Source organism: Cheilinus undulatus, linkage group 14 (assembly GCF_018320785.1).
Source record: "Cheilinus undulatus linkage group 14, ASM1832078v1, whole genome shotgun sequence".
NCBI classification, from domain to species: Eukaryota; Metazoa; Chordata; class Actinopteri; order Labriformes; family Labridae; genus Cheilinus; species Cheilinus undulatus.
This window is the reverse complement of record NC_054878.1, coordinates 42,538,381-42,556,120: the sequence shown is the minus strand read 5'-3', so window position 1 is coordinate 42,556,120 and position 17,740 is coordinate 42,538,381. Positions and strand designations below refer to the sequence as shown.

The 17,740-nt window shown below is 37.8% G+C and overlaps 1 protein-coding gene across 1 annotated transcript; it reads right to left on the bottom strand.

The window, feature by feature from the left end:
• Window positions 1-3,606: 3,606 nt before the first annotated feature.
• On the bottom strand, window positions 3,607-16,032 carry pnrc1 (proline-rich nuclear receptor coactivator 1). The gene is made up of 2 exons (XM_041805205.1): window positions 15,405-16,032; window positions 3,607-10,186 (listed from the first exon to the last, which is right to left on the bottom strand). Exons 1-2 carry the CDS (start codon window positions 15,738-15,740, stop codon window positions 9,710-9,712), a joined length of 813 nt encoding a protein of 270 aa, XP_041661139.1. The 5' UTR covers window positions 15,741-16,032; the 3' UTR covers window positions 3,607-9,709.
• Between the last annotated feature and the right edge of the window lie 1,708 nt (window positions 16,033-17,740).

The window sequence follows — 17,740 nt, the reverse complement described above, 5'->3', positions numbered from 1 at the left end:
AAATTCAAGCCTAATTTGTAAGAAAAGTCAGTGCTCTCAGTTGTCGTCTGAATGCACAGGTAAAATCATGACACCTTTTTGGTGATCATTTGAAAACGGTTTGAGCTACAGGGCTGAAGTTTTCAGATGTTTATCATGTCATCATGTGGGATCAGTGTGCCAACATTCAGGCCCCTGCGCCTTTTCTAGCAAGAAAGGTGAAGGGTCAATATGTTATTTGAAGGATTTTTATTTCTAATTTCAAAATGCTTTGATCTAAAGGGTAAACCATAACTAGTGAGGGCCCATTCTCTGGGTCTGTCAGGGGTCCAGACAGCTCTGTGTGCAGACTTACTTGTAGGGATTTTATAAACATTACTTTTATTTCAGCATTAATCTCACCACATGACCATGTTTTTGTTATACATTCAGCTAACTGATGCATATATTTTTCCAAAAAGTGTTGGATATACAATTTGAAATCATGTTAAAAATATTCATTGCTTTTTTTAAAGCATCTGGTGACCCCCTCTCAGTGTCTCACAAACAGAAAAAGGGTCCGAACCCCCATGTTGAGAACCGCTACCCCAGGGAACCATGGCACTGTACCACTATAAAAAAAAAACTAACCAGACACTTTTTTGTGTGTGTATAAATGCATAATTTAATATTTTATATATTTTGATTTTACTTATATTTGTCATTTTTTCTGATACCATTTTTATTGTTTTATTTTTAATTTATTTATTTCATATTCTGGTTTATTTTTTAAGTTTTATTTTGGATCTTTTTTGCCTTTATTTGGAGAGTCACTGGCCTGACTGTCCCCAAAATTTTTGGATATAACACTTACTGCAGGTCTGTTTCTTAAACTCTCACAAAAACTCAGAGATGTTGGACCCTGAAGAAATAATTGGATAAGTTTAAAGCCAAGCCGGCCCGCCCTTTAAGCTGCTAACAGCACAGGTAGGCTCTGTCATACTGTTAGTTACACTGTAGGGGAGTCTGAGCTTTATTGCCTGTTGTATGGATGTAACACTCTGAAGCATAAAATATAACCATTAATAGCACACACAACTCTAGCCTGAGGAAATGTAGTTATACTTTATACTACTCAGTGGCTACCCCTCTTTTCATCAATCTTAAAGAACAAATAAAATCACTAAACTCAGAACACATGAGGTTTTACTGTTTTATCTAAAATTTCATTAAGTTTCTTTAATCATATAAAGATATATTTAGTCATTTCTGTTATATTTTTGTGTGAAAGTTTTCTCACCTGTAAAGTGAAGCAGCGCTGTCAGAATGACAGAAATGTGAATCCATCTGAGCTCATCCATGGTGATTCTCCGTCTCTCTTCTTCAGCTCTCACACTCCCAACAGTCTGATCTTCTACTGTGGAGCTGTTTTAGAGAGATGCTGCTACCGCCCGCTGTGGTTATTGTGATGCCACTTCCTCAAAGTGGCTTTGGGTCTGTCCTCAGGGCTCCTACACACTTTTAACAATAAAATCTAATATTGTTAAGACCTATTTACAACTCAAACTGAGAAAAAAAAAGTACCAATTTTTGCACGGCAAATACTTGAAATTGAAAGACGTGAGATTTCTTAGTACACCAGTCTAGGGCTCTCTAATAATAATAGTGTAATAAATAATAATAAAAGATGTTTCTTCCTCTTTTTAACCCCAAAGTCATTTTTTTCTGATTTTTAGAGGAAGTGCTTTGCTGAGAATGTGGGTACAACAACACCACATCTTCACCACCTAACTGTGGTCTGGTAGATATTTACACACAAGGTTCTCAGGACAAGATTTAACACTTTACAAGGACACGAGACAGACGTTCAACATTGTGGAAACTAGTTTAACCCCATGATAGTTTGAGGTCACGTGGTCTTGTTTCTATACAAACTTGGTCAGTTTTATAATAAGATGTAATCACAGGGACAAATGACATGCGTATGCACTACTGCTGACAAGCTACCGCTGCCTTAGATTGTTAATGGTGGAGCTCTGGGTCAATAAAAATCATTTTCAAGGCCGGTCAGGGGATGCCCCATAGCATCTTCTTTGCCAAGACAAGCTTTCAACGTGGCTCTATGTGCTTGTTTTAAAGAAGAAACGGTCTGATTAAACTGCTTTCCTACAGCTACATCCGAGCTGACAAAAGTGCTGCTGTGGCTAAGTCCGGGCTAATCACTCCATTAGCAGCCATCGTATATAACTAATCACTCAAGAAGCAACCCTTTATCTATCACAAACTCAGGCCGAAGCAGGTTGGCAGAAGAGGGAAAACATGTTTCACATCATGAAAAATTTTTAGGGTTGTTTTTATTATTTATATCAAACAGGAACGTGGTCCAGTTCTAGTAAAACATACGCAATGTCAAAGCTACATCCGAAGTAATCGCCACACTGGAGACAGCCATTACCAACAGCTTTGAGTTCAAATAATCCCCGCCCATAGAGTGACTCTGTATGTAGGGCTCTTAAGGAACGTCACTCAGTCACAGACAGACCCATGTGTCGGGCTGACCACGGGGTTGGCGGTGGCGTGTAAATTAAATCTTATTATTCCCTGTTCCTGGAGTTTTAAAACTATAAACATGTAATCTACTATTTTATGATCATTTGAACATTATGTCAGTTATCTAAATCAGCGGTTCTCAACCTTGGGGTCAGGACCCCATTGGTCACAAAACACAAAGAGGGGGTCGCCAGACGCCTTAAAAAACAGAGAAAACTTTTGAAATGATTTTTTCTCACCCAATTTTTGCCACTTTTCATCAATTTTGCACAATTTGGACCCATTTTACTCCATTTTTGCCAAATTTTAACCCTTGTTTTGCCACTTCTAAATCAATTCTTGCCACTTTCCATATATTGTTGCCTCTGTTGACCCATTATCGGCACTATCAACCCCTTTTAAACCCCTTTTCGCATTTCACGCCCATTTCAACCACATTTTACTGTTTGATATGCCTATTTGGACCAGTTCAGCCCATTTCTCTACCCCAGTTAACCCATGCCTGTCAGTTTAAAGCACGTTTTAAATCCCCTTTCACCAATTTTTGCCACTTTGAACCTATTTCTGCCACTTTTTGTGCCTGTTTTTACCACCTCGACCAGCCCTTTTTTGCTCTTTTTGCCACATTATCAAATTTATGCCACTTCCAACCCATTTCTGCTACTTCCAAAATCCCATTTAACCACCTTTCCCACCACATTTTTTTGGACATTTTACTATTGTAATTCTGTTTTTAAGAAAAGAGGTTTACATTTTTAAGATGACTATATACTATGGCACAAATTACTTAAAAACATATCTGTTGCTATATTAAGAATTATTATTCAGGTTAAATAAAAAATATGAATATGGATATCTAGCTAACTTTACAACGGGCCCCCAGTGTTGCTGGGTCCCAGAAAGCCTTCCCTTATGGCTAGCCCTGTCTGCACATGACTATTCTAAAATGTGCACGGCTGTTTAACCACCTTCAGATACAGTGGGGGTCCCCGGTCTCTGGCACCTTTATTTTGGAGGTTGCAGGCTGAAATGTTTGAAACCCCTGATCTAAATAGGATAATGTTTATTGAAATAAATAAATACAAACAGAAGCTTGAGTAGGGGTAACCAATATTTTAATATCATTTTAAATTTAGCTATGAAATTCTTCATAAAATAAACATTTTTATTTCCAAATTGTATCTTGGAGGTGATCCGTCAATCATTTTCCCACAGCTGGAATGAAATTATTTTTGAAACACTGCAATAAAATTGACAGCTTTTGCTACAGTAATACAATTTTCCATTCACATGACGTCACAGAGGTCAAAAAACAAGATCCAGCAGCTGCCTGCGTCCACAGAAACCATTCAAATAATAAAAAAAAACCAAAAACACATACGTGGTACATTCTGTCATCACAAGATCATGTATGCCAAATTCAACACATACTGTACTCTTGAAAACATTAATGCCGTGCTTCAGAGCATCCTCAACAAATGGAAAGGTGAAGGAAGAGGTATGTGAAATAAAGTCGAAAGAAGTCCCCTTTAAAAACACAATACACAAACAGAGTAAGACTACGTTCACATGAAGCCATATTTCTTTAAAAAGCCGTTTAAAAACATGTCCACATGCTGTATGGATAGACCTGCAAACAGCATTATCAATTCCCTTTTCATTCAGCAAAATCAGGGGATCAACATCTGTTGAGGAGTGCAATATGAAACTGGCCTTTGTCCCCTTCTGTTTCAATTGATCAACTCTTTATAGTTTTAACGCCCCCTCACTTATTTTTTTCTTTTCAGTTTCTATTGACATTTCCTGGCTGCTCTTGCTCTGTGATAATTAAGCCATCAATGAATTCAGATTAATCTTTTGACACAATTGAAGTGCATTAAATACCTCTTAGAGTTGTCTGGTTGATAATTATGATGCTAAATTAAATGCTGATCGAGCGGAGTTGCTATTCATATTGTCTCACTAACTTGCAGTTAAAGAAGAACAAAATGAAAAGACAAACACAGCTCAGCTTTAGCTGCAGCAACTCTATTGGAAACTCACTGGTTGGAGAACACAGAAAAAGGAAAAAAATATTAACAGAACTGGAAAATCTTCTGTTGCTTCCCAAAGCTATGTGCATGTACACGGTTTGCTTTCAAAGTGAGGCTTGATCATCTAATTTGCAAAAATAAGTGTTGTCTTGGTCCTTACAGTGAAAAAATGGATGCTTACACGGTTATTAAAAGAGACTGTTGACACCATGAACTTGTTGACATGCCGGCAAATATACGGTAAACCCAGTTTTGCAAATTTTTCCTAAAGGGCTGCCTGCAAAGAGGGAAACTCCTCAAATGTAAATATTAGCATATCAAACAAGAACTTCTATTTGCTGACTGCGATATCTGGATATTTTGATGACCCATATAAAGTTCATCATTAACATTTTTTAAATCATCATTGAGAATAAGTGTGCACAAAGCAGCTGTACCTGAAAATCCAAACTAAACAGATGCAGAGATTTGTACAAGACACAACCTAAAAGCCCTTTTCACACATGACCTCTCCTTAAAGAACTTCCTGCAGTTTCCCAGTCAGTGAAGGGATGGAGGAAGCGGCAAATAACCCTTATTCACACATGTACCAAATCCTGAAAATGTCTCAAATCTATCAGGGTGAGCTGCATGTGTGAATACAAACAGGGAAATCATTTAACCCCAACTTTGCCCTTAATTGTCCTTTCAGGTGGCATTCTGTTGATCCAGGTATTTTCAGGGTTGAAATCCAGGGAAATTTCAGAGTTATTTGCATTCACATATGCAGTTCAATACCTGGGATTTTTCAGGAGTTCTGAGTCAGAATAGCTCTTTTCACACCTGCAACGCAACACTGACAATTTCCTGGAAATGTCCAGGTAGCCTATCAAAAGAACTTATAAATTTTTTCTCCGCAGTGCCCTTTCAGCAGCTTGCCTGTCAGATAAATGTGGATCATGGAGGAAGGAATACAAGAGGGCTGGAAATTCAGGATGATGTTTTAAGCAAGAATAGCCCTTTTCATAGATGCAATACAGCATAGAAAATTTCCTGGACATGTCAGGGTATCTAGGCTACTGAGAACATTTCCTGACTTTTTCCCCCCACACAGTTTACTCTAACAGCAGTTTGCCTGTCATTTGAAGCTGGACTGGGGAGGGGGAAATGCAAGGGAGCTGGCAGGGGAATATTAGGGTGGCCTTTAAAGAAAATGTCCTGAATTTTTTTTCCCGCAGTTGACCCTCACTGCAGTTTGCCTGATGGATAAACAAGGACTAGGGAGGAGGAAATACAGAAAGGGTGGCAAGGAACTTTCAGGGTGAAAAAAAATGCTGTATGCATTCACACATGCAGCCCACCCAGGTATTTTATGGAAATTTTCAGGGATTTTTGTGCAAGAATAGCCCTTTTCATAGATGCAATGCAATCCTGAAAATTTTCTGGTTATTTAAGCTACTGAGAACATGTCAATTGACTATTGACTATTTGACTATTGACTATTTTCTCCAGGTGGCCCTCACAGCTGTTTGCCTGTCACTTAAAGGAGAACTGGGGAGAGGGGAATGCAAGGGGGCTGGCAGGGAAATTTCAGGGTGGAAAACTGCTGTTTTAAAGTAGTCATGATACAACAAAAAGTTTGCATACATTTTTCCACCAGACATGTAGGGCTGAACGATTTGGGAATTCAATCTGACTGCACCCCACCATAACAGCAATATATCATTAGATATTATACGAACAAAATATTATTTTGCAGCTTCAGCGATTTAAAAATTGTAGGACATATTGTGTATATTTTAAAAATTGGATTAATCATCCAGCCCTATTATTAATCTTAAAGTATTTTCTAAACTCTCATGAGGAAACCCACCAAAAAATGCTAAACAACAAATCTGTTGATCTTCCACACTGACATAAGAAAAAAGAAAAAAGGCTTAAAAATACCAGGACAGCCTTCTTAATTTAACCGCAAAACACCCTCAAACCACGATAGCAATACAAGTATCACTGCTCTAAAGATGCAGTGTTGTTTTTACATTCTCAATGAAGGCATGTGTCCAGCAACTGCTTTATATGCACTGGCAGTGATAGCAACCTCAGTTTTAGTGCACTTCTTACCAGTGTTTACTGTTGCTCGATTATAAAACTTAATTTCTAATCCTGCTGACGCTATCAGCAGCTCTATGCCTTGAAATGGTACCCTTGAAAAGACGAGTCAGGTTAGTTTCTCTGGCATTGTTGGTGTGGGTCCCTGCCCCTTTCTTAATTTTGATTAGATGATGAGGGAGAACAGTTGAAAACTGAACTATTTTAAACTGGGAGTGATATGAGTGCATCCACAAAAAGCATTTGATACCAGGGGTGTTTTGTGTTCACGACACTGAGCAATGAAAATACTAAACTGCGCTGATTTTACATTAAAAAGGAAACATCAGAGCAAAGAAACAGCGTTGATGGACACAAGCCTCGATGGTTAAAAAAAAAAAAAAAAAAAAAAAAAAAAGCTATCAGTCCAACAGGAGGAAGCAGCAATTGTTAAAACATTATTTCTAGTAGTTTCACAATGATTTTGTTCACAGTCTTGGTGGGTCATAAGGGATATGTATGATAAGAGGATGCTTTTATATGCTTCTCCATGCATCTAATTTTAGGAAATCCAACAATAGTGCCTAAAAAACTCAACATTTTAAGCAAAGTCCTGGCATTTATTCATTTATTTTTATTTAGGAAGCTGTCAGGATGGAAAAGAAAAACTAAAGTGAAATCTGGGGTATAAGTCGCACTTCCAAAAAAGATTTTTTTCATTAATATACTGCTGCAATCAACATAGCGTAGCTGCCACCATCACACGTTGTATGTGACTTGATGTGGTTGCACACCCCTTTATCATGTATAACAAGCAGCTGCTTTGCTGCACAAACATGCGATACATAGTGCACAGACCAGGCTGCTACTGCCACTTTTCAACATCTTTTCTCCCTCTTTCAATCACAACCTTGCATTTAAGTAAAACAGAGGTGTACTGTTTTGTAAATAAACCTTTAGGAGCTCTTTGTCTGAACAGAATCCTCAATTAAAGACAATGAATGATCAACGGAGGTGGGTGGTACAGCTTGCAGGCTGTGGGTCTGTACTTCACTATAATCACTTTAAACAGAGAGCTAGAAGTTAGAAACACAAACTTCCCAGAAACGACAGTGTAAACTGGGGTAAACTCAGTGAAACTGTCAAGCACAATGAAAGGTAAAGCATTTTGTTTGTCACAGAGCCCCCTCCAAAACTGACAGCTTCAATTTCCTGTTACACATCTGTCAACAGAGCTGGACTGGGACAAAAAATCTGACCAAGAATTTTTGCCTCACATCTGCCTCTAACAATTAGCCAAGTATGACCCAGCAGCCTCTACCCTAAATTCGCCTGCTGTTCCACATTATCCATACTCAAAAACACTGTATGTAAATGTGAATATCAAAAAGGTCAGTGTTTATCCTCATTTTATCAAATGGTACACAGTAACAAAGCTGAACATGACAGCTTTTGGAATGCATTTAACATGTAAAAATCCACCATCGATCATGAGTCTTTTGGGGATGCATGATACTGGACTTTGCAGACATCCGAAACACATATATTTACACATTTATCCAATTTATAAACACAGATCAGACCTTAAACTTCTGCTTTTTAAATGCACTTTAAAGTTCATGGAATGAGGATAAAAAAAGAGGAAAGGTTTCATCTAGCGTACGCCTGTTAACCAAGCCCAAAACGTGACAAACTTTCTTGTAAATGCAGCCAATATTTAAGCAGACAGTTGCATTTATTTTCATGTCTGCCAATACTGATAATTAACCTGCAGATACTGATATTGTGCCAATAATACTGTGCATCCCTTGTTACTTTGATGCTAGAAGGCCAAAATCGCAACTAAAATGCAATTGATTGTGCAGCCTGACATCTACACCAGTGCTACTTGTACTCCAGATTTGGCGTTATTTCTATAAGGATTTTTTTCCCTCAGTATCAGTGGAATTTAAAATTCAGGTTCCTTACAGGTGGAAATGCTGTGTTTTGAAGCGTGAAAACCAAGGCCCAATGTGGACAGGAGGCAAAAATGAACAAGGCCATTTTAAACGTAGCTGGCTCAATGTGAACGTACTCTACATCAGTGCAATAAAGTTCAAGAAGAAAAAAAGCACTGGGTCTGGATGCTGGATGTAGCCTCCTGCAGCAGCTGGCTATGAGACTTTTCACATTGTCATCTTCTCTTCCGTTCACGAGGCTTAACCCACCTCACAGTCTTGTGATTCAACTCTCCGATTTCCACTGGCTGGACCCGTTATCAGGGAGGGAAAAAACTTCAGCCACTGGCTTTTGATTTGTCCACTCTGAGCCATTTTGAAAGGAAAACCAGCCATGATCCTGTCCAGTCCTCTCCTGTGCTGGCTGGTGAATACATCAAAGTGGCTGGTCAAGCTTTGGAGCATCAAAATGAGGTTTCCTGCCCTTCCCTGTTGAAAGTTTTCAGTGCAAATCAAAGAGAAAAGTCTTTCTTTTCTTCCATCCACTAAAGGAGCTTTAACAAAGTGCCTCAGTTCGCAGGGGACTTTTTGTCTGTTTTTCTTTTCTTGGAAAACATCAGTAACAAAACTAGAATCTCAGTTAAAACAACAAGGAAAAATATACACAAATATATGCTTACAATATATTATGTACATTTAAACTAGCTTTTCTTTAAAAAGTCCATCAACACAAGGCTGCCTTTTCAGAAGCACTTACAAAGAAAGTGCCTTAATCTCTTTTCAAACTGTAAACGTGAGACTCTGATCGTGTTGCTGCTGGAGATGACTTTGATCCCCTGCTCCAACACTTTCTCTCTACTCACATCTTGTAGAAAAAAAAACATTGTTTGCTCACGTATTGACATCTTTTCTTTAAAACTCTGCCAACACGAAGGCAGGCACATTCAGTCAGATCTCCAGCACAAACACGACGGCTCAAAAATGTTCACAAATCCAGGCAGCATGGTTGAATAATGGGAAATTGCATTACTGTTATTAAAAGCTTTCAATACTATACTGCAGTGTGTTAAAAGCCAATCTCAATTTACCTGATGCTTATCATCCAATGCATTCAGTGTTATTTAGGGGTTAAAGATGGATCATACTTGAATCTTCAGACTTCGGTCATGATTGATCCTGAACCTTCAGCAGCGACTTTAAGTGAACGGTCATTTGCTCCCTGCTTTGGTTGCTCTGTTGAGGCTCGTTTTCTCCGACCCAGTGGCTGGGTGGTTTGGGTAAGACACTCGGTGATGGCGGCTCGCTGAATTTAGGTCCAGCGTAAACTTTCTCGCCATCTTTAAGGGATTCTGGTGAAGCTTCAGCAGGTGGTTCACTCACGATTTTCACGTTGTTGGAGGCATGGAGTGGCTTTTTCTGCTCTCGGAGTGGAGACGGGTGAAGGGGGGAGGATTTATTCGGGGTGAGGTTGTCTTTCTTCTTTGTTGGATGAGGAGTGCCGGGGCTTTGGGCCTGCTTGGGCTTGTGGCTCCGTGCGATCCCATTCTGAGTGATTTGATCGTGTTTAGGCAGGCTGCGGGCTGGCTGGCTACCTGGCTGCATGGTCCCTCGTTCCAGTCTGCCTCCTTTGGATTTCAGCAGCTAAGAAACAAAACAAATTTTTATTTTCCTCAATCAAGTTGGAAACATTTTTCTTTACACATTAGTATCACAATCCCAGTGTTACAGCCTAAATTAATAGACAGGCTATCAGCAGATAGACTCTGTTTGCATTTATTCAATTCCATTATTTGTGAGCCAAGAAAATCTACCCGTTTTACCTTGATTCAATCCTCTCCTTACCCTAACCTATACTAAAAGTGTTGCTGTGTAGCAGCCACGTGTGTACAGTATTAAATCTGCATCTGTCAACAACAGTATGGGAGGGACATACAAGTCTTTGTGGAGATAATGAGATCCCCAAACACTATGGCTAATAAAGGAGAAATAGTGAGAACAACATGGTTGTAGAAGGCCTAGAGTTGAAAAGAAAAGGGATTCTACAATTTGGAAACACAGAGTAACATCAGAACCACTCATACTCATTTTAAAGCTTGCCTACATTTCATATTTAATAACATCACCTCTTGCAGGCCTGCTACATCATAAGAAACAGCCAATGACTGCATTGAACCTTCTTCAGTTCTGTTTACAATCACTTTTCTGTTTATCTTTAAAGTGCGCCATTAATGTGAAAGATGCTGCAACTGACTTCCTAAAGCTGCAAACCATTCCTGTCTGCAGTGACACAGAGGGCCACATCTCAGGCTCTCTGTCCCTCTGTTATGAGCTATTCAGGCCATCTCCTTCAGCTTAAAAGTGTTTATACATGCGTTATTTGGCAACGTATGATGTGATGATGGAACCACTGGCTGTCACAGCCCATGTGACATCTGTTTTGGGAACTCAATGTGGTGGCTAATACTAAAATAGAAACAATCGGAAATTGATTGAAAATGTATAAAAAGACATTCAGGTTCACTGGAAAAAAGCTTTTGTAAGGGCTATGAATGCATGGTTAGCGTCATTACAAAGGTAAACCAAAGGCTTCAAGAGGGAAAATATAAGTGGGTACAACTTATGGGTTCAAAATTTATTTAGCTTTATGTAACTTGCGTCTCTTTTCTTTCACATACGTCTGTCTCAGAGGGTTAAAGGGGTTGTTGGAAAAAAAAAGATTCACAACTTCCTGAACATGCCAAAAGATAAGATTATAAAAACCTTGTTCATTTTTCTTTGTAGAATAAGTCTGCCTGTAAAATGTCAGAAATTATGTGGGGCAAAGACCCATTATAGCAAATATTCATACCACGCTTTTGCATAAAAAAGTAATGTCACTTTTTCTGAACCTGAGGGAAATGTATCATCTCAAGGGAAGCTTTCTGAACCAGTAACTTGTTATTAGGAATGTGCGAAAAACTGTTACAATTACCCGGCGCGAGATGTACGAGTCAGTTAAACAAACGACCTGTGTTCTTTTTTTATAAATACCGGCTTGAAATCACAGTCTATGGTATTCTTTGAAACTGTAATGAACCTCCTGCCACGAAAAGCTGCTGTAGCTTCATCAATGGTCGCTGGCTTCTTGTCTGAGCTTTCTCCTGGCACTTCACCAGACAGATACAAAGTGGTATGCAGAGTTGAACTCACATCTAACTACTCAACTGAAGTGAAAACAGGCCACATAAAGCACGATATTAATCTGCAAAGACGAACGAAGGCTGGTGAAGTTAACTGCTAATCTTAGCTACGCTCTACATAGTGTATCAGGCTCACATCACACCCACTAACACAATGACTCTGTGATGAATCTGATTGTTTTCGAAGTATTTTCTCATCCTTAGACTAGGCAGTTCAGTGACTTGGCGTTTCACCAAATGGGGAAACAGACATCTAGGAACATCCCTTCTCATAATTATAGTATGTAATTTTACTATACACTAACTAATTGGGCCAATGCTTATTTGTTCAGCACTTAATTTTAAGTATTAACCAGTTTCCAAAAAGGTTAGGAGTCAGTGCATAATATATATAAAACAAATGTGATGGTTTTCAAAACATGAAGCCACCAGTTATTGAAAATAGTATAGAGGTAGTGTATTGCACCATAACCTATTGACATTTCTCAAATACATTCTATATGTTTAAGCTTGCAGTTTTTCTCAAGTGAAAACAAGAAAGCTGTGAATATTTGGTGACAACAATATGGATACTGTTTGATTTTTGATAGAATAAGCCTTAAGTCTAAATTTCTGGCACCATGACAATCTTGTTTTCAATCTTAGTAAACAACAAAAGATTTCATCAAGCCTTTCTCTAATCTGTTCACAGCCACTTCCTCTGCTTTCCTGTTTATAGAAAAGTGTGCTAGTGTTTTGAAAGCTGTTGCAATCATGCTCCTGAAGCTGTAAGCTGAAAGAGGAAGATGAGTCTTTTTATTATTCTTTGAGACAAGGATTAGAAACTGTCCTTTTTAACTACCGAAGAGAGCCTTCTGGAATCATCAGGGGTGCCCTCAAAATGCTTTATATGAAGCTTTATACACCAAGAATTATCATGAATACGCAGATCATTAGCTATCATTTCCCTAATAATTAACACTGTCCCATATTCTCCTGCAATTACATCAATGTAGGGACCATGTAGTTCTTTTTTCTGTTTGCCAAGTGTTCATGGAGTGAGAAATGCATCAAAGTGTGTTTTTAAGGTGGAAATGAACGCAGTGCATTTCATCCAATGCATTTAAATAGTTTTGCAGGAGTGCTTTAGAGATTTATGCTATTAATTCCATCAGTACATAAAATCTTGGAAGTCATAAAGATGTAAAATGTTAATTTTTTTTTTATGTTTTTGACAGGAATGCTGACACCACAGACAGTGCTGAGGCGTTCAAAAGGTACATATATATTCCATTAGATAAGTGTGTGAGAGAAGATATACTATTCCCACAAACAACAGGCAAACTTCTAACAATTTTCTAAATTGCACAAACACATTGGCAGTGTTTTGGTACCGGCATATTGCCAAAAGGTTTGTGCGATTTAGACAATGTGCAGAACTTTGCTTGCAACTTTTGTCAATTGACAACAAGGACTATCTCAACATTGGTCCCTTCAGACCTCTATGTGTCTTGCTAAAGAAGGGGTGTCAAACTCAATCACAGCAAGGGCCGGATTCTGGATTCAGGTCTAACCTGAGGGCCTAACAGGGTCACCTTTTTAACCATAAACTGTCAACCTCATTTTCACCAGGAATAAAATATGAAAAAACTCTGCACTGATGATAAATGATTTTGACATTTAAAAAATAAAAAAGATAAGTTTAAAGGCTGACAATCTGAGAAAAGTAAATTTATTAGTTCAAAAAGGTCAAAACATGATATTTAAACTGAAAAAGGAAGATATATTAGAAAGAAAGTCAAAATCATGAGTTTTAAAGGTCAAATTATGAAATAAAAATTGTAATCATGAAATTAAAAGTCAAAATATGATTCAAAATTTTAAATTGTGAGTCTAAAAGGTCAAACTATGGGATTATGAAGTCAAAGTTTGGAGTTGAAATAGAGGTAAAATACAAAATAATTAGTTAAAAAAGTCAAAATATCACTTAAAAATTAGAATTATTAATCTTAAAGTTCAAAATAATATAAGAGAAGGCAAAATTATGAGTTGAAATGCTCAAAGTATGAAATTAAAAGTCTTAATCCTAAATTTGAGTCTTAATTGTGAGATGCAAAATTGAAAATATGAGCTTAAAACACAAATGAATTTACTTTCCCACATTCCTGACTTCTTTCGTAATTATTCTTATGCCTTATTTTTCAGATTTTGTAACTTAACAAGAGTATCTTAAATCATCAAGGATAAGTTCACATATTTATACTAGAGGAAATCTGCAGACCTCATACCGATGGGCCGGTTAGATCAGAAATATATGATCTTGTGGGCTGCATTTAACTGGTCCTGGGCCTTGAGTTTGACACCTGTGTGCTGAAGCATTAAAACATAAACAGAAATTTTATTAAACGTTAACTAGGATCAAATTCCTGTTAAAAATTCTGGTGTCATGACAGCCATCATTTCCACATTAAAAACATCTTCAGGTTAGGGGTGAGTATTGGCAAGAACCTCACGATACAATACACATCAAGATACTTGGGTCACGATACGACAGTATCACAATATATCAGGATATCATGATATTGTGATATATTGCGATAGTCTACAGTGTTAACTAAGAAAAATATAGAGATGATGTATATGTAAATCACACAATATGTTGGTGGTGTTCCTGCTATATTTCATGGCAACCAGACAGAGCTTGCAAACGGCATTTCCTTTCTTTAACTTGCTGTTTGTGCTCACACAATTATGTGAACAAGTCGTATTTTACTAACAACTCGGCTAAAATATGAATTTTTATTTTTACCAAAAAAATCGATATTAAGAGTTGAAGTATCGATATTGTATAGAATGTCAAAGTATCACGATATATTGCCGTATCAATATTTTTTCACAGCTCTACTTCAGATTGTAGTGAAGCTTGTTCTGTCATATAAAACCACTTCCTCTCCCAACTATTTCTTCAGAAATGTGTGCCAGTAAAGTGCAAGCCAGTGCAGTCATCCTCCTGAGGCTACAAGTTGAAAGAGGAACAATAGTCTACTTTCATTTCTTCATAACAGGTATTAGTAACTGCGTCATTTCTAGATGCCTTAGGACACAACAGACAAGAAAAATCAACACCTATATTCACTAGTAGACAGACATGCAGGCATTTATATGATTTTTAATTCCTCTTAATTAGCATCACAGCTTCAAAATATGTGGAAAGTGCAATACACAGGGTTGCTTGGTTCTAGTTTCTTTATTTTTCATTGTTGAGGAAGTTAAGCAATGTTCACAGTTTATACTTTTGTTTGTTATATGGAGGAGATCACATGTGAAGTGTTCATCACATGAGCAGAGAGGATGTTGGCAGCTTCTGACATTTTTTGTCATCTTTCCAAGTTACAATAACTCCTAAAATGCAATATAATGGAATATAGGACCACTTGTGAAAGCCAAAATATGGATTTAAGGGACAGAGACCACTATTTTCGCTAAAAATATGGGCTGAAGGCATAACAGCAAGTAAACACAGTTGCAATTTGTGCAGTACTTAATGTACTGACTGTGAAAAATAGAGTTCAGGCACGTACATTTTGTGGATTAAACTACTTTATGTTCATCATTGGCAGAAGTGGATGTGTAAAGCGTTTAATAAACATTTAATAAGCTTCACTGTGTTAGACAGTGTGGTTCGTAATGTAGGGTTTTACCTCTTTCTTGGCTCCCTGTTTGAGATGATGGAGGTTCAGTACCGTCTGTGTACCTGCAGAGAGCTCGGTACCGGGCTGAGCTGCCGGTTTATGAGCGCACGGAGCTGCCAGGGTGTTGCTGTTGTTGTTGTGATCAGAAAGCCGGATGTTGGGGCTGTTTCTCGGAGGCTTCGGGTGATGCAGCGGCGCCGTCGACCGCAGCTTCCTCCCTCCTTTCTTCAGCAGCGCCTGCCTCGTTTTGTTCACCCCATCGCCGGAAATCAGCGATATCGGGTTGTTGTTTTCGACGTTGCCGATGTTAGAATCATCGACGTGAGCTGAGGATCCGTCCAACATGTCTGCGAACCGACGAAAACATAAACAGGCTGTGAAATTCCTGCGCGGCGAAGTTCGTTTAGCTAACAACGTCACAAGCTAGCAGTTAGCTAATGTAGCTTCTTCTTCGCTGGTGGATAATACTCTCTTTTATCTGAGTATTAGAAATGACGTCGTTAATTTGACGTAATATAGTCGGTTAGATGCCTTTGGATGTATTCTTTAGCTAGTTTAATTTGTGTAGTTGTTAAAATAACAACTGAAGTGCCTTTAGCCGAGATGGCGTCGGTATCGACGAGATTGTAAAAGCAGAAGTAGCGTTAGCTTCAAGTTAGCAAGACTTACACGTACAACTTCCGGTGATAGTATTTTAAAAAATAAGACAGCTAATTTAAAAAAAAAAAAAAAGCTCACAAGGCGAATGTTTTTTGAATGGCCTTCGGCGGCGAGTGAATAATAATAAGGTACACATTATACTAGCTAATATTGAAATAGAAAGTATAAGTAGGATTTGCCATCGATCACAGATTAAACTGGAAACCTTATGGTAATTTTATTTAAAGAACCAAAAATTAGGTCCAAACAAACGATTTTCTACATTTAAATGCATGACATATTCAGAACCTATAGAAAGCATTCTCCCCCTTGGAGGTTCAACCCTTTTATTAATTTTATAAATCAATCATGGTAAATAAAATCAGGCTTTTATAAACAAAAAGTAGTCCCACAATTAATGAAATTGAGATAATCTGAGTGCAGTGAATGTGCCTCAAGTGATTGTAGTATAAAGACACCTGTGTGTAGAAGGTCCATTCACTGGTTAATCAGTATTCCTGACTACCATTACACCATGAAGACAAAAGAACACTCCAATTGAATTAGATAAAAGGTTATTGACAAGTATAAGTAAGGGAATGGATGTAAATTAATTTCAAAGGCACTGAACAAAAGTGAAAACAGATCTTTACAAATTAATACCAGATAAATAAAAATGTGTTATGTAAAATAAATGCATAAATCTTCACCCTTTCAAGACAGTATTTAGTAGATGCACCTTTGGCTGCAATCAGAGCACTTATTCTGTGTGGATAGGTCTCAATCAAATTCAAAGCTGTAGTATAAACATTTGAGTTCACATTATCTGTTTAAGATTTCAGATGGACAAGAGGTCTATATATGTTTAGTTCTATTTACTTTCTTTAATGCTCTATCTATAAATAATGGGAGCTAAGTAAAAAAAAAAAAAAAAAAAAAAGATGTAAAATGACCAGTGTAATTAGCCAAGGCTTTAACCTTCATATATTTAGTCCTCTTTTGTCCTTATTTGTTTATCTTTTGGTGAATTGCTCCGCATTTTGGTGTATTTTTGGCATTTGTATACTTTTATGTTGTAAACTTGCTCTCCCTTTTCCTGTACAATGTGATAACTTGACAAACCTCCTCTTCCGGGGAACGTGTTTCCAGTTAGGGGCGTGCTCATACGCTCAACAGTCAGTGACGTTTTACCCTCTTATTGGTTTACTGTCTTCTAGGGCGGGACTTGACAGTAAATATGAGAAATTATGCAGTGTATTCAGAAAGTATTCAGACCCCTTCACTGTTTTCAATTTTATGTTGCAGCCGATTAAATTCATTTTTATTCTCATTAATCTACACTCAGTACACCATTATGACAAAGTGAAAACAGAAATTTAGATGTTTTGCACATCTTAAAAATGCAAAACTGAAATGTCATAATTTAAGTATTCAGAAACATTGCAAAAACACTTGAAATTCAGCACAGGTTGCTCCCATTTTTCTGATCTTTGCTGAGATGTTTCTACACCTTCATTGGAGTCCACCTGTGGTTAATTTAATTGATTGGACTTGATTTGAAATAGGAGACACCTCTGTTTTTGTGAAGGGGGATTACCACTTGACAGCCTTGGTGAAGTTTTAGCTTCTTGCTGCCTGTCTGTCAGCACAGTTGACTCAAGGAGGCAAAACATAAGGATTTAACTGTTTTTAGGGACTTCTTTGTT